The 23,949-nt window shown below is 38.2% G+C and overlaps 1 protein-coding gene across 12 annotated transcripts in view; it reads left to right on the top strand.

Annotated features, from left to right (window-relative positions):
• The window catches only part of LOC105475836 (probable C-mannosyltransferase DPY19L2), a 126,047-nt gene that overhangs the window by 9,457 nt on the left and 92,641 nt on the right, over positions 1–23,949 (top strand). For 2 of the 12 annotated variants that reach the window (XM_071095011.1, XM_071095010.1), the window contains exons 1-4: positions 12,895–13,408; positions 15,938–15,962; positions 17,953–18,040; positions 20,289–20,426. In XM_071095011.1, the coding sequence (XP_070951112.1) occupies positions 13,072–13,408; positions 15,938–15,962; positions 17,953–18,040; positions 20,289–20,426 (588 nt within the window). In that variant the 5' untranslated portion in view covers positions 12,895–13,071. Of the gene's footprint in view, positions 1–12,884; positions 13,409–15,937; positions 15,963–17,952; positions 18,041–18,298; positions 18,407–20,288; positions 20,427–23,949 lie in introns of those variants that run through there. The other 10 variants (XM_071095020.1, XR_011622282.1, XM_071095012.1 and 7 more) reach the window with 10 other exon arrangements.

The raw sequence follows: 23,949 nt of genomic DNA, 5'->3' as shown, positions 1-23,949 counted from the left end.
AGGGAAATAAAGGGCACAGGTGCAATGGTTGGCACTGGGGGAGTGCCTGTTGAAGAGGGAGCAGAATGCTCTTGCTGGAACTTCTGATCTCTGAGGATCACCACAGGCTTAAACTGAGCATGGGCTTAGGAGTTAAGTGCAAATGAGTAAATAACAGACAGTTGGGGATATCGGGGTGGGTTCTTCTTTTCCATACCTGATGTCTTCTTTCACTGTGGAGATGTCACATTCCCAATTCCTATTTGCCCTTCAATCACTCTGATGAAAAGGAATGGCTGAACCATGCATCATGAATTTGCAGAGAATAAACCAAGCACGCTCAGCTCTGCCTTCCCCTTCTCTTGGGAGTAGGCTGCTTACAGGAAGCTGATGTTCTCCTCTGCCCCTCCATGTGTAAACATTACCTGTGCGTTCATTGAGTTAATATTTATTGGTATCTACTCAATTTTGGGTGTGGTTCTGTCCTTGGGAATACACCATTGAATAAAACAAAGATCTTTGTCTCATGGGAAATATCAACAATAAACAATAAACATAGCCAATAAGCACATCGTACAGTATGTTAAAAAGCAACACATACTACTACAAAAGAAAAATGCCGGATGGTCGGGCATCCGGATTGCTGGGCTGGCAGCTGCAGTATTAAATGATGTAGTCTGGGTGGGCCTCTCTTAGAAAGTACTATGTGGGCAAAGATCCGAGGAAAGCAAGGATGTTGGACAAGCAGATATCTGGGGAAAACATATTGTCAGAGGGGGAAGTGCTCAAGTTCATGGGGAGGTGGCTCAGAAGCTCATTCTGACAAACATGAGTGCTGTTTGTTGCTCAAACTCACAACCCTGGCAAATGCCATCGACTTTGAGGTGAATCTTGACTATTCTCTTCCCCAATTCAAGCAATCACCTGTCCCCAGTAGGAGCAGGGCATCAGGTTCTTGCCCCCAGCAGAGGCGGGTTTAATCACCAGGTGAACCTGCTGAGGTGTTTGTTGCCTGGAACGAAGCCTCAATCAGCACTGGCTATAGTTAGCACTTTCACCAGCTCTGCAAATGGATGCGAATGGTCCCTTAGCTTGCCCGCCTCACCTGCCTCAGCTTTGCGTCCAAGAGAACAGTGTTACAGCAATGGCTGTCTATTGGCAAAGAAAGGAGCACACTGCTCCTTTTGAAGAAGCAGTCTTCAGTCTCCAAAGCATGGTCTAGAACTAGGATGGGGGTGGGATGAGTGGGGAAGGTGGGGCCAAGTCTGAAAATCTTGGGGGTCTGTGAGGTCAAAACTATTTTTTTAACAGTACTAAGATGTTACTTGCCTTTTTCATTTTTGTTCTGTCATGTGTACAGTGGAATTTTCCAGAGGTTACATGGCATGTTATAATGCAACAGATTAAGTGCAGAGGCAGATTAAAACACTCCTTTTTTTTTTTTTGCTAACTACATATTTGTGAGGACTGATTTTCCTTATATATTTCCATCAAAACAGCATATTGCAACAGATTGAATGCAGAAGATAGGAAAATCTGTCTTCTATTAAGTCAAACTTAAAGAGATTTGCATAAAGTTAAAACAATGTCACTTTTTTCACTAAATTTTGTTGAAAATGTTATTTTCATATAATAGATATTTATGTTGATACAGTGAGTTTATTATTATTTGTAAATGATTTATAAACAAACATTTTTTCATTTAAAATTTTTAACATGAATGGATTATAAATATCCATGTAAATAAATATTAATGCATACAATACACATAAGCAATCATAAAGGACTTGTTTGGTCTTTTTGAGGCCAAAATATTTAAGAATGGCTGCTCTAGAGTGCTTTGATAAGGTATCACATCAGCATGTTGGTGTAGCCCTCAAAACACCTCCGCAGAGGTGTCCTTACTTGTTCCAAGACATCACATCAACACATGGCCATATTTCCCAACTTGGCTCTTGTTTGGGCATTTATATGCATGCATAACTACATTAGATTAAAGTCTATCTTTATGTGAAAAAAATGCATTTAATCTCTAGTGGAAAGAGGAAGAATTAGAGATGTCTTGAGTTTACCAGCAGATATCTAGACGGTTAGAAGTAATAAAGTTGGACTCTTAGGAGATAACATTCATGTTCCAGTTGGACCAGGGGAAACCACTTAGATGTAAGCAAAGGAGGCCTACACAGTTCCTGGCCGTGAGGTACTTGAGCTCTGACCCCCTGGGACGCTCTTAAGTACCAGTCCATTGAAGAGTTGCATGAGAGCCACCTGGATACATCACCTGGGTGAGTTGCTATAAATATAGATTTCCATGTTCTACCCAGAACCCAGTAAGTCAGAATCTCTGAGGTTGGGGGTTCAGAAATCTGGATAAAAAATAAATTCCTTGAGTGATTCATGATACAGCCAGGTTTGAGAACATTGGATCGGCCTACTTAAAGTCTGTCAGATAATTATGATGATGTTTGAGTTACACTGTTTGCCCCAAATAGCTCTTCCAGTTGCCTACCATGGGCTCAAAGTACCAAGCTTTGGTGATTAGTTCTTTGGGGTTAGGGCAGCAGTATCTCCAGTGTTCCCTATATAGAGGACGAATCCTCTCCTGAGGAATGCTGTGTTCAGCTGTGCTCTGGGGCTAACATCACCACATAGTGGGGTATCATACACTTGATATCTCCACCCTGGGGGGCAAGGAAGGGCAGAAAGAATGAGGACAAGCAGGAGGAGACTCTTTGGATGAATATTGAAGTGGGAAACCAGGAGCAAAAGCTTAAGGATTCCAGGTCCCCTCGCCAGGCAAGAAGAGAACAGAAGATGGATATTGATTTCTTCTGAAGTGACTCACAAGGCTCTGCAGAGGAGCCAAGTCGTTTCTGCAGACTTTGAAAAATATTGGCATCAATATTCCTGCTGTCACTGGATGCTAATGATAGATGATGGCTCTGAACACAGAGAAGGATCTTTCAGCCGTCTCTGCTGTTTTCTGTATGTAACTGAGACCCAGTTGATCACCTCCGTTTCTAGTCTGGCTCCCTTCTCTGCACTGCTTCCAAAATAAAGTGAACACCCTTGAATCTGCCACCTAGAGCAAAAAAGAGACTCTGACATCCCCTCTCTGTACATCTTTTCCCTCTCCCTGCAAATATATTTCAGTCTGGACTCTTATAAAAAGTGATTTCCTGCTTTGCTTTAGAGTTTTATCACTGATAGGGTTTGGCTCTGTGTCCCCACCCAAATCTCATCTTGTAGCTCCCATAATTCCCACGTGTTGTGGAAGGGACCCAGTGGGAGATGACTGAATCACGGGGACGGGTCTTTCCTGTGCTGTTCTCGTGATACTGAATGGGTCTCACGAGATCTGATGGTTTTAAAAATGGGAGTTTCTCTGCACAAGCTTGCTCTTTGCCTGCTGCCATCCACGTAAGATGTGACTTGCTCCTCCTTGCCTTCTGCCATGATTGTGAAGCCTCCCCAGCCATGTGGAACTGCAAGTCCAATAAACCTCTTTCTTTTGTAAATTGCCCAGTCTTCGGTATGTCTTTATCAGCAGTGTGAAAAACAGTCTAATACAATTACCTTTGCGTGCACTGCCAAATATCACTTAATTTTGGCTAGTTTTGAATTTCATATAAATGAGATCATATGGTATCTTTAATGACTCTGTCTTTGACCTTTATATTATGTTTTTAAAAGTTTTTTTATGTTGCTACAAGCATATGCAGTTTCATTTTTTTTAGTTGCTATAAAGTATTCCATTGTGTGAAATATACCATAATGTATTTATCTATTCTACTACTAATGGGCATTTGTTTTGCCTCCAATTTGAAGCTCTTATAATTAGTGCTATTATGAATATTTTTTCATATGTATTATGGTGCACATAATTCACAGTTCTGTAGGGTGTGTACTCAGTGTGGCATTTCAAGGTCACGGGAAAAACAAATCCTTAGTTTTACTAGTTTAAGGCATGTAATTTTCCATAATAGTTGTACTAATTATTCTCCAGTTCACACAAGATAAGCATTTCTGATGCTCTACATCCTCACCAACATTTGATATTGTCAAAGGTTTTAAGTTATGCCAATATGCATACTTATATATCATTGTGATTTAATTTACTTTTCCTCATTTTTTAATGAGATTAAACACCTTTTCATAGGTTTGTTATCCGTTTGGATAACCTCTTTTCTGAAGTTAATTCTTGCCCATTTTTCTATGTCTTCTATTGTCTTTTAAAATCTTTTTCTTACTGATTTGCAGTTTTTATATATTACGAATACTAGATCTTGGTCAGTTACATAGTTTGCAAATGTCATTTTCCATTCTATAGCTTGTCTTTTCACATTTTTAATATACTTTGTTGAACAGAAATTTCTAGTTTTAGGTAATTAAATGTATCAATATTTTCCTTCTTGAGTACAGTGGTTTTGTGTTTTGTTTAAGAGCTCTTTCCTTCCCCTGAAATCTTTAAGGATATTCCCTCATATTATTTTTTCGATGTTGTATTGTCTTATGAATTTAGGTCTATAATCCACCTGGAACCAATCTGACATACAATCCAGTAGGTTTTCATTTAAATTTTCTCCCATATAAATGTCCAGTTTTTTATATAATTGAAAAGAACACCCTTTCCTTACTGCTTTGCAATGTTACCTCTGAAACAAGTCGAGTTTACCTATATGTGGGCATCTTTCCCTGGACTCCTTTTCTATTCCATTTGCGAAGTTGTCTACTTTAGCGCCCATACCACAGCTTTCATTATTATTCTTTCATGATAAGTTTGATATGTGGTCAGATAAAATCTCCCATTTTTGAGTCGACAATGTCGCGGTTAATCTTGACCATATCACAAGAAGGAAGACTAAAGTCTATCAACAAACCTGGGCAGATTTTTGTCACAAACAAAAGTCTGCTCTGTGAGCCCAGCAGACTCTGTCCTGGACCATTGTTTTCTTCAAGCCCACCAAATTCCTAAAAATCATTTATTATTCCCCTAAAATCATCCACACTTCCCCATCTCTCTTTCCCCTAAGAAGAAGGCTCTACAAGCATCTGCACCCATTGAAGTATTGGTCAATCACTCTGATTTTCCCCGTGTGCATAGGAGTAATAAATTCATATGCTTTTTCTCTTATTTATCTGCCTTTTTATGACTTGATTTTTCAGTGAAGCCTCCAAGGGCAAAAAGGAAGCTTTCCCTTCATTGCTACAAAACTTTAAAAATTAAATTTTTTATTTATTGCTGTTATGTGGAAAAATATTGATTTTTATATCCTGCAACCTTATTAAACTTTCTGATTAATTCTAATAATTTATCTGTATATTATTTTGGATATTCAGCTATATATTTATATCTATAATGTCAGTTTTTATTATTCATTTGGAATCCATATGCTTTTTATCTTATTTTTTTTTCTTGTTTTACTGCATTAGCTAGGATCTCTTACAACATTGAATAGAAGTGATGATGCTGGCATTCTTCACTCATTCTTTATTTCAAAAGGAACATCTTCAAAGCTTCACCATTAAGTATAGGTTTCCTGTAGCTTTCTTGCAGATAAACTTGAAGGTTTAAGAAATTGTCTTCTATCCCAAGTTTGTGAAAATCTTTTAGCATAATTGGAGGTCAAAAAAATTTATCAAACATTTTTTCTGCATCTGTTAATATATTGTTTTATCCTATAATCTATTAATATAATGAGTTCAGTGATTTTCTAATAGTAAGCCAACATTGCATTCCTGGAATGAAACCAGTTTTGTCATGTATGTTAGCCTTGTTATGTTTTGCTGGATTTGATTGATAATTTTTGTTTTTGGAATTTTTACATGTATTTTTATGGCAAAATTGACTTGCAATTTTTTTCTTATAATGCCTTTGTAGATTTTGGTATTGAAGTTTCTTTAGCCTTATAAATAATCTGAAAAGTCACACTTTTTCTATTTTACTGAAGACTATAAAATTGGTGTTGCTTTGTCCTTAAATTTTGGTAGAGCTCACCAATGAAGACATTCTCTTTCTTTAGCAGTTATGCTACTATTCTGATTTTGTTTCTTCTTGGGTCAATTACATGTTTTCCCATTTATCTATATTTTCAATTTGTTTTGACATAAGCTGGATCATAATATCCTTTTATTATCTTTTGATTGACTCCAGGATCTATAGTGATATCCTTTAAAAAATACTGTTTATTTGTGCCTTCTCTCTTTTTCTTCCTTTGATCAGTCTCATCAGAGGTTTATTAATTTAATTTTTTTCAAGAACAAGATTTGATCTTTGTTGAGGCTTTTTATTATGTTTATTTCTTATTTCCTATTCTTATTATTTTATTTTATTCTTTATACTTCCCTTGAGTTTAATTTGGAAAATTTTTCTAACTTCATAAGATAGATAATTTATTGATTTTTAATCCTTCTCTTTTTTCTTTAAGTATTGTTTTACTTGTATGCCATACATTTAATACATAACATTTTCATTAGCATTCAGTACAATTGTTTTCTAATTTTCATATACTTTCTTCTTTGGCAATAAGTTATTTAGAAGTGTATTTCCTAATTTCCAAACCTATCAGAATTTCTAATTATCCTCTTACTCTTGAGTTCTAGCATAATTATAGCGTGATCAGAAAAACCAGACTCTATGAATTCAATCTTGTGAAAGTGTTGAAGCTTGTTTTATGGCCTGGCGTGTGGTCAACTTTGGTAACTGCTTCATATGTGTTTGAAAAAAATGTCTATTTGGGGGTGGTAAGGTAAAGTGCTCTACCTGTGTTATTCACGTTGTTCAAATTATTCAGATCATTCCTGATTTTTGTCTGCTTTAATTACTGGCATTAAGTGTGATAAAATTCCCCATTATGGTTGTGAATTTTTCTATTTGTTTTATAGTTCTGACAACTTTTAAAAGTATATATTTTGAGGCCATGTTTTTTTTTTTTTTTTTTTTTTGAGACGGAGTCTTGCTCTGTCACCCAGGCTGGAGTGCAGTGGCCGGATCTCAGCTCACTGCAAGCTCCGCCTCCCGGGTTTACGCCATTCTCCTGCCTCAGCCTCCCGAGTAGCTGGGACTACAGGCGCCCGCCACCGCGCCCGGCTAGTTTTTTGTATTTTTAGTAGAGACGGGGTTTCACCGTGTTAGCCAGGATGGTCTGGATCTCCTGACCTCGTGATCCGCCCGCCTCGGCCTCCCAAAGTGCTGGGATTACAGGCTTGAGCCACCGCGCCCGGCCGAGGCCATGTTTTTAAATGCATGGAAATTTAGAATTATTACTTCATCTTATTAAACTAAAATGTTTATCATTATGAAGTGTCCCTGTTTAATTCTACTAATACTTTTTGCCTTAAAGTGTATTTAGTCTTTATTAATATAGCCTAACTAGCTTTCTTTTAGCTATAGTTTCCATGGAACACCTGGATCCATTCTTCGATTTTCAAACTTTCTGTATCCTTATGTTTTAGGCATGTCTTTTGTAAACAACAGACAGTTATTTATTTTTTTAAAAAAATCAGTCTGATAGTCTTTGATTATTAACTGGGGCATTTAATCTCTTTGCACTTATAATTACTAATAAGTTTGGATAAAAAAATCCACCATCTTCCTATGTGTTTTCTGTTTATTCCAGCTGTTTTATGTCCCTGTTTCTCTCTTTTCTTGCTTTCTTTCCAACTGTTTGAGTGACTTGTCACTCAGCTTTTCTTCTCTTTTAGTCTGAAAGATATATATGTTTGCATTTCTATTATTTTAGTGATGACCTTGAAATTGTAACATGCATTCTTGGTGCATCAATGACTAATCTTAATCCACATTTTGCATACAAGACAATTAAGAAACTTGAAACTATTTAACTACATTTAGTCGCCTCTAGATTTCTATGCTATTGTTGTGTGTAAGAATTTTTTTTTTAGGCGAAGTTTCCCACTTGTTGCCCAAGCTGGAGTTCAATGGTGTGATCTCGGCTCACTGCAACCTTCTCCTCCCGGGTTTAAGTGATTCTCCTGCCTCAGCCTCCCAAGTAGCCCGCCACCATACCCGGCTAATTTTTGTATTTTTAGTAGAGACGGGGTTTCACCATGTTGGCCAGGCTGATCTCGAACTCCTGACCTCAGGCGATCCACCCTCCTCGGCCTCCCAAAGTGCTGGGATTACAGGCATGAGCCACCATGCCTGGCCGTGTAAAAATATTAATATTGAGTCACCTCCTTGGAACAGCTTTGGAGTCTCTGAGCAATCTGAAAACCATGAGACCAGATGATATAAGACTCCATCCACTTTAACATTCTGTAAGCCTGGAATTGCACTTTTAAAATGTTAACTGGACCAGCCCTATTGTAGAAATGTATTCTTAAAATGCAATTGCAGAGAAATGAGGCATGAGTTTTTCATGTTTCCAAAACCACAGAGATTGGCACCTAAACAGTTACAACGGTCTCCCTTCAATTAAATGCAATTGGAAAGCTTCAGGGAACACTAGTCGATCTGCATATAAGATGAGGTATGTTCAAATGATGATGAAAAAATTGGAGTTAGCAACAGGTCTGTAGCTCACCTAAGACAATTCTAGAAGAGTAGAATCACTTTATTTCCTGTTAAATGTATTTTTGTTTTCCTTTTTTCTCTCAGACTCAGGCTTGTGGCCTTTTCTGATTGACACAGCAAGTTGGTGTCTTTTCACTGTCTCCTTGATGAAGTACCTGCATCCAATATGAATTTAAAGAGGCTCTGTAAAGTAATTCAACAGCAGCAAATATGCTACTTAGGAATGAGTCAATCCAAGATATGTAAATCCAAGAAAAGTTTTAGACTGAAGCAGTGGTTTTATAAAATACACACGTCCAAAGACACTTTTTTTAGTGGAGGCAACTTGCTGAAGAAGAATTTGACAGGATCTTTTAACATTTATAAACAGACCAATTTGCAATTACTTAGAAAATAAGTAAGCTCCAAGAAGAACATACCTATGGCTATCCCATTTTTTGAAGACAAAAATGGAATTACAAAATTAAACAAAGGATGTATTTCATGTTTGAATTTGTAGAAAAAGTCTTAGAGCTGGATAATGAAAATAAATAAAATTACAAATAAAATAACTATGAGATCCTAAGAATTTTGCCACCATCTTTGGGAATAACTAATGCTGATAAACTAGAGGCTAATACTTTGGTGCCAGTTCCAACTCCTTGCACTGTACAAAGGGGGAAAAGTATCTTAATGCACAAGAAATTATGAGACAGCAAAAGTAAAAACCAATGTTTTATGCGGAAAGTTTCAATTCAAGTGAAATTCATATTTTAAATTACCAAATTATAAGTGGAAACATTTGTAATGTTTTCAAAATGGTCTTCACTGAACTATCTCTATCTAGCCTGGAGGCTAGAGATGGAACTTAACTATCCACTTAAATTTATATCTATGTATTTGTGCAAAGCTAAAACTTTAAATCTAATAAATTATTTGAATAATTTATTATCTGAATCAATTAAAACGAAGTCATTATTATTTGGAAAACTAAATCTTGACCATGATGAATATCTTAATTATTTTGATATATGAAATGTGCAATTTAATTTTTATGTGGGGTTCCATTTGGAATTTTCCTACATTTCATATTTAGTAAGTGGATTTATTATAAGAACAGTGATTTTTTTAAAGAATGAATTTAATAAGTGAAAGTTTTGAAATTTTGATTTACAGATCATTATTGCCATCTGCTGTTTCCATAGTTTAACTGCATTTTTCCCCCCCAATTGCTTTACTAAAAGACAAAGGAAAAACTGAGGCAAGTTTTAGATATCCATAACTGGATTAGAGATCTCTACGTAAGACAAATAATTTGCAGCCAGGTGCAGTGGCTCATGCCTGTAATCCCAATACTTTGAGAGGCAGACGCGGCAGGAGTGCTTGAGGCTAGGAGTTTTAGACCAGCCTGGGCAACATACTGATACCCCATCTCTGCAAAAATAAACAAATTAGCTGTGTGTGGTGGCCTGCACCTGTAGTCCAAGCTATTCAGGAGGCTGAGGCAGGAGGATCTCTTGAGCCCAGGAGTTCAAGGTTGCAGTGAACACCATTACACTTTAGCCTGTGTGACAGAGTAAGACCCTATCTTGAGAACAACAACAAAAAGCTAAATCATGAGGCATCTCTGTTTCAAAGATGATAAGATAATGCAAGAACATATTGCATCATACCTAATTATAATGTGCTATTTTGTCAGTTCATCATAGATTAAAGTATCAGGGTAACTGCTTTAAATTATTGTCATTAGTTAGTATACAGCTAAAATGTGACTCAACCATTCAAAATAATGAGGTCAAAATAAGTGACCACTGTTAGAGAGGTTGTAAAAAGGTGAAAACATCCATGATTCTATTTAACCGCACATAAAACTAAGTGTCAGGATTTCCCTCTTATACACAAATCTACTCCTCTCCTTAGTAGGAGTAGGTACGTAATTATTTAGGCAACTATCTCTCAGTTAACTAATGAACCTAAAACATGTATTACTGTTCAATAATTACTAACATATCACTTGGTGACAAAGAAACCAAATGAGCAAAATATTAATTGGAAGTATTGGCAAAAATAGCAATTACTTCTGCACCAACCTAAAAATACTCACTAGTGCACTATAGGATGGCCAGTCTAGAACATAATAAAGGAACATTTGTTTAAGCATGTGCTGTGTTTTTGATGCTTTACAAGCATTAATTCATTCGATCATACCTTCAGGAAGACAAATATAACCTTCTTCATTTTTCAGATGAGGAAATTAATCCTAGAGTGGCTAAATTACTAGCTCAAGGTCATAAATCGGTAATCTTCCTATATAAGTCCCCTGTGTAAAAGATTTAGAGCAGCATGTGGCACACAGTTAATTTTATGTGTTTGCTAAACATATGAATCATAAAATATATCCTGCTTCTTTTTTCCTTTAACACTATATCATGACTATTTTCCTATATCATTAAATATCTATGCAAAATGACTTTAGTGGCTGTAATGCTTCACTATATGAATGTTTCATAACTGAGTGTTTGACATTGAGGCCATTTCTATTTTTTCAACGATATAAATAATAGCACAATGAACACTCTTATAAAAAGATTAATTTTTTAAATGATAAAAATAACCAGATTTGTACTTTCAAGGGCTAGACCACGGGTAAGAGCATTTTGTATCCCACCAGGACACCAAGAGATGCAAAAGGCAATTGGAAACTCCAGAAAAAACAAACTGACCAAAAAGAAAAACAATCACTCCACTTTATTAGCTGTTAAAACTTGGGCAAATAACTACATCCCTGATGCTTGATTTTAAAATGTGCATATAGTTATTGCATGAATTAAGTGAGAAAACATTTTGAGCACCAAACACAATGCCAGGAATGTAGAAATGCTCCTTGAAAAAATCTCCCAAAACAAAATATGAACAGTAATAGCACTTACTGAATTTAAATGAGTGACAAGATAAATAGTACTGTCAGTTAAGTGTTCTAGACCTTCAGAAAAAGCATAATTAATATGGGCTGGAGAAATGGGCTGGGGCTTGGAAGGTGATAGCATTCAGATGGGCGGGGAGAAGAGGATGTAAAAGCCAAGGGGTGACTTTTCCATGTGAGTAAAGGAATTCAGCAGTTATGGTGTCTCAAGCTGTGGACCTCACCTGAAATGACTGGGATGGAAGATTTGTGCCCGAGAAAGTGGGAAATTAAAGTTGAAAATGTATATTGGGCAATTATTGAAGGCATTGGTGAGCAAGCCTAGGACTTGATTTGTGGGCTATGGGGAGCCATGAACATTTTTGTGCTGTGTTGCATCAGGAAAAATTAACCTGACCACGATGAGCCATGATTTAGACGGGTCAGTTAGGATATGGGAGTTCAATTCGATCCATCATCAAACAGATGGGAAGTGAAGCGGTGTGGGCTCCAGCATGGGGCCGTGACAGAGGACACGGAAAATGTCAGCGGTCCCAGTGCGTCTGTGCCAGCCGCTTAGGCCTCCGGTAGGGCTGAGCGGTGACTGGGAGCTAAGCGCTCCCCTCTCAGTTGGTCCTGGCTGGTGCTGAAAGTGCTTGAGCACACCGCTCCTAGGGCTGACGACTTCTCGGAACCTTACTGGAAAAGGATTTTGCTTTAAGATTCAGTAAACGCTGTCCCGTGCCAAGGAATTGGCGTCAACCTGAGGCTCTGGGGTCAGACCCACCGGACTCAGGCGGGCTGTGCCACGTGTTGCCCGCAGTCTTGACCCGTTCCCTCAGCGTTGATAACAGGCACGGACTGTCCGATACCCCCGCGATCGTAGGAGAGCAGAGACGTTCCTAATGCCTGGTACACCACGGGCGGGTCCATTAGCTTCCCTGACACACTTCCTACAGTCATTTCTTGCAGCTGAGATCTTCCCCTTTAATACTTCGTTAATTAACGTGTAACCTTTTGGTTAAAATGTCAAAGCAAAGACTAAACCCGAAGGAATGAAGCCACGGGAAGTTCTTCAGACTTAGTCGCCAGCAAGGTTATGGCCCGAAGCGGCACGCGGGGAAGCGACCGGCAGAGCTGTGCGCACACGGGGTGCTGCGGGCGCTGGGGAGAGTGTGGAGAGGCTGCGTGGAGCTGCACGCTTGGGGTGGGGGACGGGGGCTGCACTCCCAGCGAAGCGCGTGAAAGGAGAGCGGGGATGGGTTCTGCGCCGGGGGGCTGGCAGCGTGTGGGGAGCTGTACATGGAGCTGCGCGCAAGGTGGCGACTGCACGTGCGGGCTTGGGGACTGGGCGCACTGCGGGCTGCAGGCGCTAGGGGAGGGTGTGGTGAGCTGTGCGTGGGGCTGCTCTCACCGGAAGCTGCACGTTCGGGGAAGCGCGGAGGCGGGGTTGCTGCGAGCGGTGGGGAGCACGTGGGCGGACACGCAGGGACTGCCCGCGCGAATGGCTTCGACCGCACGCGCCTCACCCCACATTTCACAGTCGCCATGACGACCGGGAGGTCCGCAACGGCTGCGGGGACAAGTCCGTTGAGGCTGCCAGGCGAGTCAGGCCTTTCTGAACCTCGCCCGACTCGCCTGGCCTGTGCCTGAAATTGACCCAGCTCCACCAGGGATTATGAGAAAACAAGGAGTAAGCTCAAAGCCGCTACAATCTTCCCGCCCCAGCCAGCCTAAGCGGCGGCGCGGGGCCTCCCCCGCCCGGGAGCCGGAGGTGGAGGAGGAGGTGGGAAGGTCGGCGCTATGCGGCGGGAACCTGCCAAGGGGCACCAGGAGGTCCTCCCCGCGGAGGATCCGAAATCTGAAAGCGCGAAAAGGCTTGCAGTTGGAGGTGATGGCCAAGAGCCTTCTTCTCGGCCCCTTCCAGTTCCTCCGTAATTTCCTGGCGCAGCTCCGGGAAAAGGTGCACAAACTGCAGGCTCCTTGGTTCTCCAGCAGGACCACTCTCGGCATCGGTGAGGAGAAGACTGGAGAGCCCTAGAGGGAGCCGCATGGCGCTTTTCTTGAGTCTTGAAGGAGATCAGTTTAACAAGCAAGGGTTTGTGGGTGCCTAGTAGTAAATAATAGCAAGGTCCGAGTAGAAAGAAGTTGGTCAAAGATCTTGTCACTGAACCAGGGGAGAGAGATGGGGAGTATATTGGTTTGAAGGGCTGTCAGATCGCAGAGTGTTTTAAGGTCTAGGAGTTTTATTTATTTATTTATTTATTTATTTATTTATTTATTTATTTATTTATTTTTGAGACGGAGTCTCACTCTGTCGCCCAGGCTGGAGTGCAGTGGCCGGATCTCAGCTCATTGCAAGCTCCGCCTCCCGGGTTTATGCCATTCTCCTGCCTCAGCCTCCCGAGTAGCTGGGACTACAGGCGCCCGCCACCTCGCTCGGCTAGTTTTTTGTATTTTTTAGTAGAGACGGGGTTTCACCGTGTTAGCCAGGATGGTCTGGATCTCCTGACCTCGTGATCCGCCCGTCTTGGCCTCCCAAAGTGCTGGGATTACAGGCTTGAGCCACCGCGTCCGGCCAGGTCTAGGAGTTTTAAAGACTGAGGGGGAAGGATTAAGGAAAGAGGATGAGATTAAGATTCCAAGAGAGGAAATAATTAGTGGAGCAAGGCTTGGAATATTTGGGAGGGTAGAATTAAAGGCACAAATCTGAGAAGCTAACTGTGGAAAAGAGAGAGAATTCCTTTTCTGAGATGGCAGGGAGTAGAAAAGCGCGGATTACTATACGGAGAAATGTTAAAGTGGAGATAAAAGAAGTTGGGAGTGCTGGCGTTTCAGTGAAGTATGAGGCTGAGTCACCTTCAGAGGTGAGATTGATAGGATGCCCGGGTCCAGGGGACATGCTTCTGTCACAGCTTGGAAAGGGCATGCGATAAGCCCTTCAAGCATTTAGAATGCTGGCATCACTACACCGTATCCTTTTTTTTTCAGATGTGGTATGTGGGTTAAGGGAGGGAGTGAGAGACACAGAAAGATTTTGAGCATCTTTGGAAAGCTGGATGAATTTGGTAGTATATTTGACCTTTTCCTTATATATCATCTGAAGAGTTTTTGCCAGTGTATATAATTGTTAGGAGAATTAGAAATAGGATACAAATATAGTTGAATAGGATAGTCTCTGTGTATTTTAAAATCAATGAAGCCTAATAAACAGTTAATGAGCGTCTTTACAACCATTTAAAATTTTCAATCTTTTAAAAATTATAGCAACCCCACTTGCAGACAGTCCAAAAATACACCATAGGCCATACTTTGCCTATCCTGATATAAAACAAGTAAATCTGAGAAGTATTTAAGATAAGCCCAGGACAGTTAGTAATATAGGAAAAGATCTGGATAAACATGGTTGAGAATTTCAACATTGCAATTTTTTAATTTTTTAAAATTTAATTTCTTCAATAATTATTGAATGAATTTGCATTTATTTTGTTAGCCAAGTGGAGTAATTTTTGAATTTTTAAGAGGCTATTATTGGTGGTTATAAGATGACCTGCCAAGTATATTTGGGATCACCATAAGAAATACCATTATAAAATCTCAGAGGGGAGGTAGGACTTCTGGAATAGCCAAGGAAATGCACTCCTCCATGACGACAATGAAAATACTTGGAAAGTTTTCAAAATCATTTTCTTCAAAACTTTGGAAATTAAGCAAAGGTTTACAACAATCCGAAGGGCATTAATTCAAGAAAAGCTGCTGAACCTCTATAAGAACAGCAAAGTTTGTGGTGTTTTAACTTGTTCTATTCCCCACTCTTCTCTCTCCAGTTCCATGGTACCTTTGAAAACAAGCAATTCCCCAACCAAACAGGGGCACAGGCTGCGTTTGCAGCTCCTGTAAAAGCTCCATACCCAGAGCAGTGTCTCCCAGCTCCCTGGTGAAGTCTTACGTATACATGGGGCGCTGGCACAGGTGACTCCAGATTAGTCTCCTAGGCCATCTAGTAGCTCCTAGGTCTGGGCGCTTGCAAAGAGCTTGCAGTTCATCAAGGGTTGAGTTGCACAATGAGGCTTTTAGATGTGCTGCTGAGGAAGTGATTGCCTATATTTAATCGTCTTTTGATGAATGCTAGGGAAACTGATCTAGAGTGGCTCCTCCTGGTTAGAACTAGTGAAGCATACTGTATATATTTACTTCTTTTAAAAATTTCATATAAAGGAATAGAAAATAAAACTGATAAAACAAAACAAAAAAGGTCACAATCTTCCATAATTCCATCACTCTTACCAATTACCTGAAGTAAAAAAACCCTCTCAAGTCTTTCCCTTTGCTTGTCAAGCCCCTCTGCAGAGAGGTAAGCTCTGTTCAGAATTTACTTTGTGTCTTGGATTTTTTCCTATGCTCATAGAGACAGGATTAGCTGGCCATCTTGCTTTGTGTGCTATCTTTCTAGACATGTAAAATAATACATTTGAAATACTTGTTTTAAAGGTATTTTATAATAAAGCAGCTTTTAATAACTTTCCTTTTTTTCTTTTTTCTAGCTGTCTTTGTGGCAATTTTACATTGGTAAGATTTAGTTTCAGTTTGAAATTTTTAAAAACATTTGAATTAAAAATTGTCGACACTGTTTGCATACATTAAACAATAACTTCTGGCTATATTTGTAGAACATCTTTATGTGCGCCAATTTATACATATATTTTGCTTTTTTACAAACCTAATATGTGAAACAGCATTTACAAAATAGATGCATTAGGGGAATAGTAACTTATGAATTAAAATATTTTTGCTTTACCAAATAATTCACCACGTTTCTTTAAATATCTAGCTTTTCTAGTGTATTTTGCATGTGTAGTTCATTTAAAACCCTCCTTTGTTTTATGGTAATTATATGTTGCTAGTGAAATCACTTTTTTTTTTTTTTTGAGACAGAGTCTTGCTCTGTCTCCCAGACTGGCATGCAGTGGCGCGATCTTGACTCACTGCAACCTCTGCCTCCCAGGCTCAAGTGATTCTCGTGCCTCAGCCTTTCAAATAGCTGGGATTACGGGTGTGCACCACCACACCCAGCCAATTTGTTGTATTTTTAGTGGAGACGAGGTTTCACCATGTTGGCCAGGCTGGTGTCAAACTCCTGGCCTCAAATGATCCACCTGCCTCGGCCTCCCAAAGTATTGGGATTACAGGCATGAGCCAGCCCACCCAGCCAGTGAAATAACTTTGGTGATAAAGTTTAGAAAACACCTGCCAATTGGAAATCAGGTAAAAAAGAAGATAAAGGTTCGGCAGTGGTTAAATGGCTTTGAGTTAAATGGCTTAACAGAGTTAAATGGCTTTGAGTCTTTCAGTATGCAAGCCTGTGTACATTATTTTACAAAAGTGTTTATAAAAATTTGTAAAATAATACTTCCCTCTGGAATATTTTATTTTTACCTGGGCTTAGCGATTTCTACCCTTGGGAGGTATGAGATTTGCCCCTGTGTTCTGTTGACACAGTGCTGCTCTAGATATTTAGTCTGCAGGGAGATTTTGATGTTAGAACTGAGGCTGCAATGGTAGGGAATATTTCTGCAGTTTTTGGTACCCTGGCATATGTCCTACATGTAAAGAAGGGTTAGTGGAAAACAGGGTTAATATATGGCACTTTGCTTTATTTTCAACTTCACTGGAAACTCATGACTACATAAGTTAGCTGTAGCATGATTATTGACTGCAGCTAATTTTGTTTATCACATATGCTCCTTTCTTCACTGCCTACAGCTGTTGATTCACTGCTAAAATGTCTTCAAGCACACACCTGCATTCTTAGGCACTTGAAAGTTGATCCCTTATGTGATATTATACTTATTGTAAGTCTGCTTTGATTTAAAGTAATTTTATTCAAAATTATATTCTGAACCCTTTTCAACACTTATGGAGGTATTTCCCAAGGCTGGTATATTAGAATCACTTGAAACTTAAAAAACAAACAATAACCTGCCTCTGTTCTTATTTAGAGGCCTGGGATGGAAGGAAGGGTGAAAAACACCACAAGAATTTTAGTTATACAATTAAGTTTTTTTTTTTTTTTTTCCTTGAGACAGAGTCTCACTCTGTCGCCCAGGCTGGAGTGCAGTGGCATGATCTCTGCTCACTGCAACCTCTGCCCCCTGGGTTCAAGCAATTCTCCTGCCTCAGCCTCCCTAGCAGCCGGATTATAGACATACACTACCATGGCTGGCTAATTTTTGTATTTTTGGTAGAGACAGGGTTTCACCATGTTGGCCAGGCTGGTGTCGAACTCCTCACCTCAAGTGATCTGCCCGCCTCGGGCTCTGAAAGTGCTGGGATTACAGGCATGAGCCGACACATCTGGCCACAATTAAGTTTAAAAACCACTGAGTTAAGGAATTTCAGGTGTGTGCCATACTGGATTATAAATGCCTAAAAACATGCAAATTATAAAAATAATATTGTAACAATTTATTGTTTTCTTTTGTGTGGCTTTCTTATCACTTATTTTAATGTTGGTTTTGAAACTTGTTCTATTGTAATATGATACTTCATTTTTTTCTAGGTTACATTTAGTAACACTTTTTGAAAATGATCGTCATTTCTCTCACCTCTCATCTTTGGAACGGGAGATGAGTTTTCGCACTGAAATGGTTAGGTTTCTTTTTCTAACGAATTAATTTGTGGTTTAAGAATAGCGAGACTATGAGGTAGAAATGTATTAGGCATTGAAACGAACTTTTGGTGAACTGCACTGTTTCATAAGCTATAACCCAGGTTTATTATTTAAATAGTAAAGTGTTTGAGATTATTTTTCTGTTACTTATTTCATTATCTCTCACTCTTTCCTACTGCAGACTTCTTTTTAAGATAATAAAGATGAATTATAATAGGTGAGGAAGGAGGACAAAGGAAGCACTGAGGAAGTGATAAAGGGGAATGAAATGAGATGCTATCAGAAATTGCTTTCTCTTTGGCTACAGTTGGGAGATCCCATGTTTCACCTGGGTCTTTTAATGGTGATGATGATTATTTGGCTCTCTTTTGGTTTCAAGATAATCTCTTTTAAGAGATAACTTTTGATATAATTTTTAAATAATTTTCTTTTTTTCGATACTTAATATTTAAAATGGAGTTTTCTGCCATAGACATCTCACGTAATTATTGTGAGGAGTAAGTGGGATAGCGAATGCCAAAATTGCACAATTTTACATTTAGAAGACACCACAATCGTCCATCTTCCAGATCTGCTTGCAGCTGGTCCGGGGCCTAGTGAAGCATTGAAACTGGCTCTCCTCACTCTGGCCATTGCTTTTTGTTTAAATTATGGTAAAATTTAGATTTAAATTTGTAATAAAAAATTTCAATATTTATAATTTCAGCGTACATCTCAGTGACATTAAGTACATTCATGTTGTCTTGCAGCTATTACCACTGTCCACATCCAGAACTTTTTGCTATCCCAAACAGAAACTCTACCCACTAAACACTAATCACACCCAACTCTATTTTCTGTCTCTATGAATTTGCCTATGCTAGGCCCCTCAGTCACTGCTTTTTAATTTTCATCCCTATATTGCCCCTATAAAGTTTCAAAGCATTGGATACATTAACATATGTATGACATTTGAACATTTCTAAAGACAGAATATAAAATATTATTAAATAAAGAGTGTAACTGTGGCAGTCTGGACTTTGGTGACAGATCGCTAGATTCTAATAGCAGTTCTGTGCTTTACTCTATGATGGCTAGTCAGGTAACCTCTCAGATTCTCAGTAATCTGATCTGCTCAATAGAAACAATGCCAACCTTAGAAGGGTTTAGGGAAAATGAAGGGGGATAATGAATGGCAACACATAGCAGAATACTTAACACAAAACAATAGCTGTTATTAGTAACTTATTTATATATTTAATATTTCCGTAAATACAGACTTTTGCATATTAGATATCCTTTAATTATTGTATTGCTTTGTTATCCTCCTAAGCAAAAAGGAAAATTCTTTATGAACTCATATTTTGCCAATCAACTACGAGGTAATGGCCTTTCAGACATCAGCTAAAACAGACCTTTAATTTAGCAGTTACTCATATTGGATGAGGCAGATTATAGCATATAGCATTTTTTAGGGAGAGTGCATTTTAAACAATGTGACCCTTTTTTGCTTTTAGATTTTAGGAGCGAAAGCAAGAAATTGAAGGGGAAATAAGACACAACATGCTATTGTTAATCCATGAATTTTAACTCAACAGCACTTTTACTATCCTAATGAATCCTTTATTTTATATGCTGAAGTGTAAGACACTAAAATAATCTGCTTTTTAGTATATAGCATTTGTGAGCAACAATAGTCAATCGACATTGAGCTTTCACTTTGCACAGAGGATTTGATGGAGCTATGAAGTAAGCCAGAAGCATTGGATTCCTTGCTCATGATGCTTATGGTCATTATATTTCCTAAGAGCATGGGAAAAAAAGAAGTAATTTTCTATATGCAAAGTTGTACAGAGGCATGAAGGCATCCCTGTTTATGATAGAATTAATCAGATGTCAACCTTCAAGCATCTCAAATGTGGGGGATAAAACCAGATTTGGGAAAATTAAACATATACTGTCTACACCTTTTAAGACATTATTAGAGAAACTCTTTAAATCGTTTGACCATCCCTCCAACTCTTTAGTTTGAAAGCCTATAGAAAATTTGAAAGAATAGTACAGTGATCACCTGAAAATACGTGCTTTTTAAAGTCCAAGAATGCAAAACAGCGAGGAGTAATTAGGAAATCTTCTTATTGACCTTTTTTTTCCAGAAAAAAAATGTTCTAAAGAAGTGTTAAAAATAAATATTTTAAAGTTTTAATTACATTGACAATATGTGCCTTTTTTTTTTTTTAATAAAGGGACTTTATTATTCCTACTTCAAGACCATTATTGAAGCACCTTCATTTTTGGAAGGACTGTGGATGATTATGAATGACAGGCTTACTGAATATCCTCTTGTAATTAATACAGTAAAACGCTTCCATCTTTATCCAGAGGTGAGTCATCATTTGAGACAAATATTATTTGTAGAGTGATCCTCTTTATCAGATAAAAGTAGTCAGCACAATCTTGTTAAGAAAGGGAGGGGAGCTTTCAGGTGCATTAAATGTAACAGTTGAGCAGAATGCCGTAAGTTCCTTCGTAAAATTTAAAGACCCCAGAAACTGTTCTTGCATGAACTCAAAGAATGAACCTTAGTGTGTAAATAATGGCCAGGGTAATAGACAAACCAAATGGAAAAGACAGTCATGGGAGCCAAATTCTAAATAGGGATGGGCTTTTGGCTTTGGACACCTCATAGGTGGGCACGATGACCACATGAAGGGACAGTGAGAGTGATGAGCTTGAATAGTGATCTTGGGGTTATGTTAGTAAAGTAAGATTTCTTTAGTCACACAGCCAGAAATCTATTACTATCTTCCAACACTTAGCCTAAAAGAGTATAGTTGTTATAGTAGTCTGTAAATGCTAGAAATTTGAAAAACGGAGACAAAATTAGTGAACTCAGTTTGTGAACTCAAGATAAATGCTAAATTTGACACCATGGTAAATACTACTGTTGAGTTTAAAGTTGTCTCAGAATCCAGCATATTAATTAAAAGTTACTGCTTTCTAATCCTTTATTAATATTTTTATAGCTTTTAAAAATTACTATTCTTTAGATTTTGAAATGCTTAAAACTACAGAGACTTAGAAAATAATATTCAAATATGTGCGATCAACCATCTAAAATAAATAAATGCTGATCTTTGTCATTTTTGCATCAGCTATTTTAAAATAATTAAAATATTATAAATACCTTTGTTCTGCTTCTAGTCCAACTTATACCTTTATTAAAATTTGGTGTGTGTAACCATCCAATCTCTGTTTTCAGAGATTGTTTTATTATGTGCTTTAAGTCCACATAAATGATCTCACACTGAATGTGTCACTGTAGGATTTTTTCTTCAAAATTATATTTTTGAACTTTCTGTATATATATATTTCTTTAATTTTAACCATTTTATGAATTCCAAAGTTTATGTATTTCCCCATCTTAATATATTATTTCCAATTTTTCAATTACAAGCAATGTAATCTCAAATGTGCACTTCTGTGTGATTTTCTTCTGTATATGTGCAGTATTTTGTCTAGGATATACCTAGAAGTGGACTTGCTGTTATAGAGTGTGTGCTTTTTCAGCTTTACCAGATATTGCTAAATTGCTGTCTGAAGCAAATGTAGCAGTTCACACTGCTGTCTAGAATTTTCTTATATCATTATTAGATTTTGAATTGTCCGACCCTGTGATTTTTACTCTTATGATGGCTGTGATATGCTTTTTTGTTTTAATTTGTGCTTCCCTTACTATTTATGGGGATAAATATATTTCCATGTTTAATAAGCATTTGGATTTGTTCTTCTATCAATGACATATATAAATCTTTGTCACCAAATCAGCTTTTTTGAGGTATGACTTACATGTAATAAAATGTGCAATTTTGAGTGTACCATTCTCTGAGTTTTGACAAATGTATGAAGCTATATATCCATCACCACAATTGAATTACAAAACATTTTTAGAATGCCAAAAAATGCTTCATTGTGGTAACTGTCTTTTCCCCCCGTTGAATTAACTGTCTTGGTATGTTTGTTGAAAATTGATTGACCACATTATGTGTGAATCTGTTTCTGGACTCTATTATTCTCTTGATTTATAATTATGCCAATACCACACTGTCTTGATTACTGTCTTGATTGAAATAAATCTTGAAAGTAGATAGTTCTCTAACTTTGTTTTTCCTTTTTAAAATTGCATTTCTATCTAAATGTTAGGGTCAGCTTATTAATTTCTCAAAAAAAAAAACCTGCTGGGATTTTGGTTGGTATTATGTTGGATTTGTACATGTATTTGGGAAGAATTGACAACAATATTGAATTTTCTAATCCACGATCATGGTGTAGATCTCCATTTTGTTGATTATTTTTAATTTGTCTCAGCAATATTTTGTATTTTTTCAATGAACAGTCTTTCCCTGTACTCTTTTATTATAAATTGTATTATTTAAAAATTTTTATTATTCCAGTTTTTGTTGCTTTTGTATAGAAATATAGTTGATTTTGAATATTAACTTTGTACCTGCATCTTGATGAAGTCAGCGGTTCTAGTAGCTTTGTTATAGAATCCTTTGGATTTTTCTATGCACATGATGATATAGTCTAATTAAAAGCAGTTTTATTTTCAGTAGGTATACCCTAAGTGTTTTTAAAACAGCTTTATTGAGGTATAATTGACATATGATAGCTGGTCATATAGATGAAGTGTAAAGTTTAATTAGTTTTGGCCCACCTGTAAAACCATCACCAGTCAAGGCAATGAGCATATCCCTCATCCCAAAGTTTCCCTGTGCTCCTTGGTAATCCCTCCTTCCTTCATCTCTCTTTGGCCACATCCCATCTCTAGGAAACCACTAATATTCTTTTTGTCATTATGGTTTAGTTTGCATTTTCTAGAATTTTATAGAAATAGAAATAGAGTTGTTCTGTGCCTAGGTCTTAATTTATGCGATTGATTGAGTGATGACACAGATAGATCAGTGCCACCAAAAGAAGAATTTATGATTAATACTTCCATGGAGAAGAGGACAAGTCACATCACACAGAGCCACAGGAGAGATACAGTTTGGTCAGGCAGAAGCAGTATTGAGGGTAAAGCCTAGGCGTCACTTTTATTGGGGTGTCTATGGGAAAGGCAAAACCGGGCAGAATTTAAAAAAGAAAATAAACAAATTGAAAGACAGTTGACAAACTGGGAGAAGATATTTGTTTGGATTCTTTTTGTTTGTTTTGAGACAGTCTCACTTCATCGCCCAGGTTGAAGTGCAGTGGCGTGATTTTGGCTCCCTGCAGCCTCCGCCTCCCAGGTTCAAGCGATTCTCCAGCCTCAGCCTCCGAATAGCTGGGATTACAGATGTGCACCACCATGCCGGGCTAATTTTTGTATTTTTAGTAGAAACGGGGTTTCACCATGTTGGCCAGGCTGGTCTCAAACTCCTGGCCTCAAAGCCAGGCTGGTGGTCCTCCCGCCTCGGCCTCCCAAAGTGTTAGGATTACAGTCGTGAGCCACCATGCCCGGCCAGGAGAAAATATTTGTAATATACTTTGGAGATGAAGGGTTAATACACCTAATATATAAAGAACTCTTAATTCTTTATATATTTAGCTTCTGGAGGCTTCAGGTGTCAGTTTGGTGATGAAGAAAGTGGGAATGATGACACTCTCATTCCTACAACAAGGAAAATAGCTGGACAAACTGCAAGATAACACCTTTTCTTGAATCCTTCAGAAAACTGAGGTCAGAGGACAACCAACGCAGAATTTCAAGAAGGACAGGTGCCTGCAGAAGGCAATAGGAACTGAGCATTCTGGAATAGGGACTGCTTGACTGAGATAGATGCTTTTGAATGCCATATAAGCTGGTACAAAGATTAAACCAGAAATTTTTAATGAACAGCATACAGGCTTATTGTGAGCTGGCAT

The sequence above is a fragment of the Macaca nemestrina genome, chromosome 4, assembly GCF_043159975.1.
Source record: "Macaca nemestrina isolate mMacNem1 chromosome 4, mMacNem.hap1, whole genome shotgun sequence".
Taxonomy (NCBI): Eukaryota; Metazoa; Chordata; class Mammalia; order Primates; family Cercopithecidae; genus Macaca; species Macaca nemestrina.
Note: the sequence above shows the minus strand (reverse complement) of the source record. Positions and strands in the feature narration are given on the sequence as shown.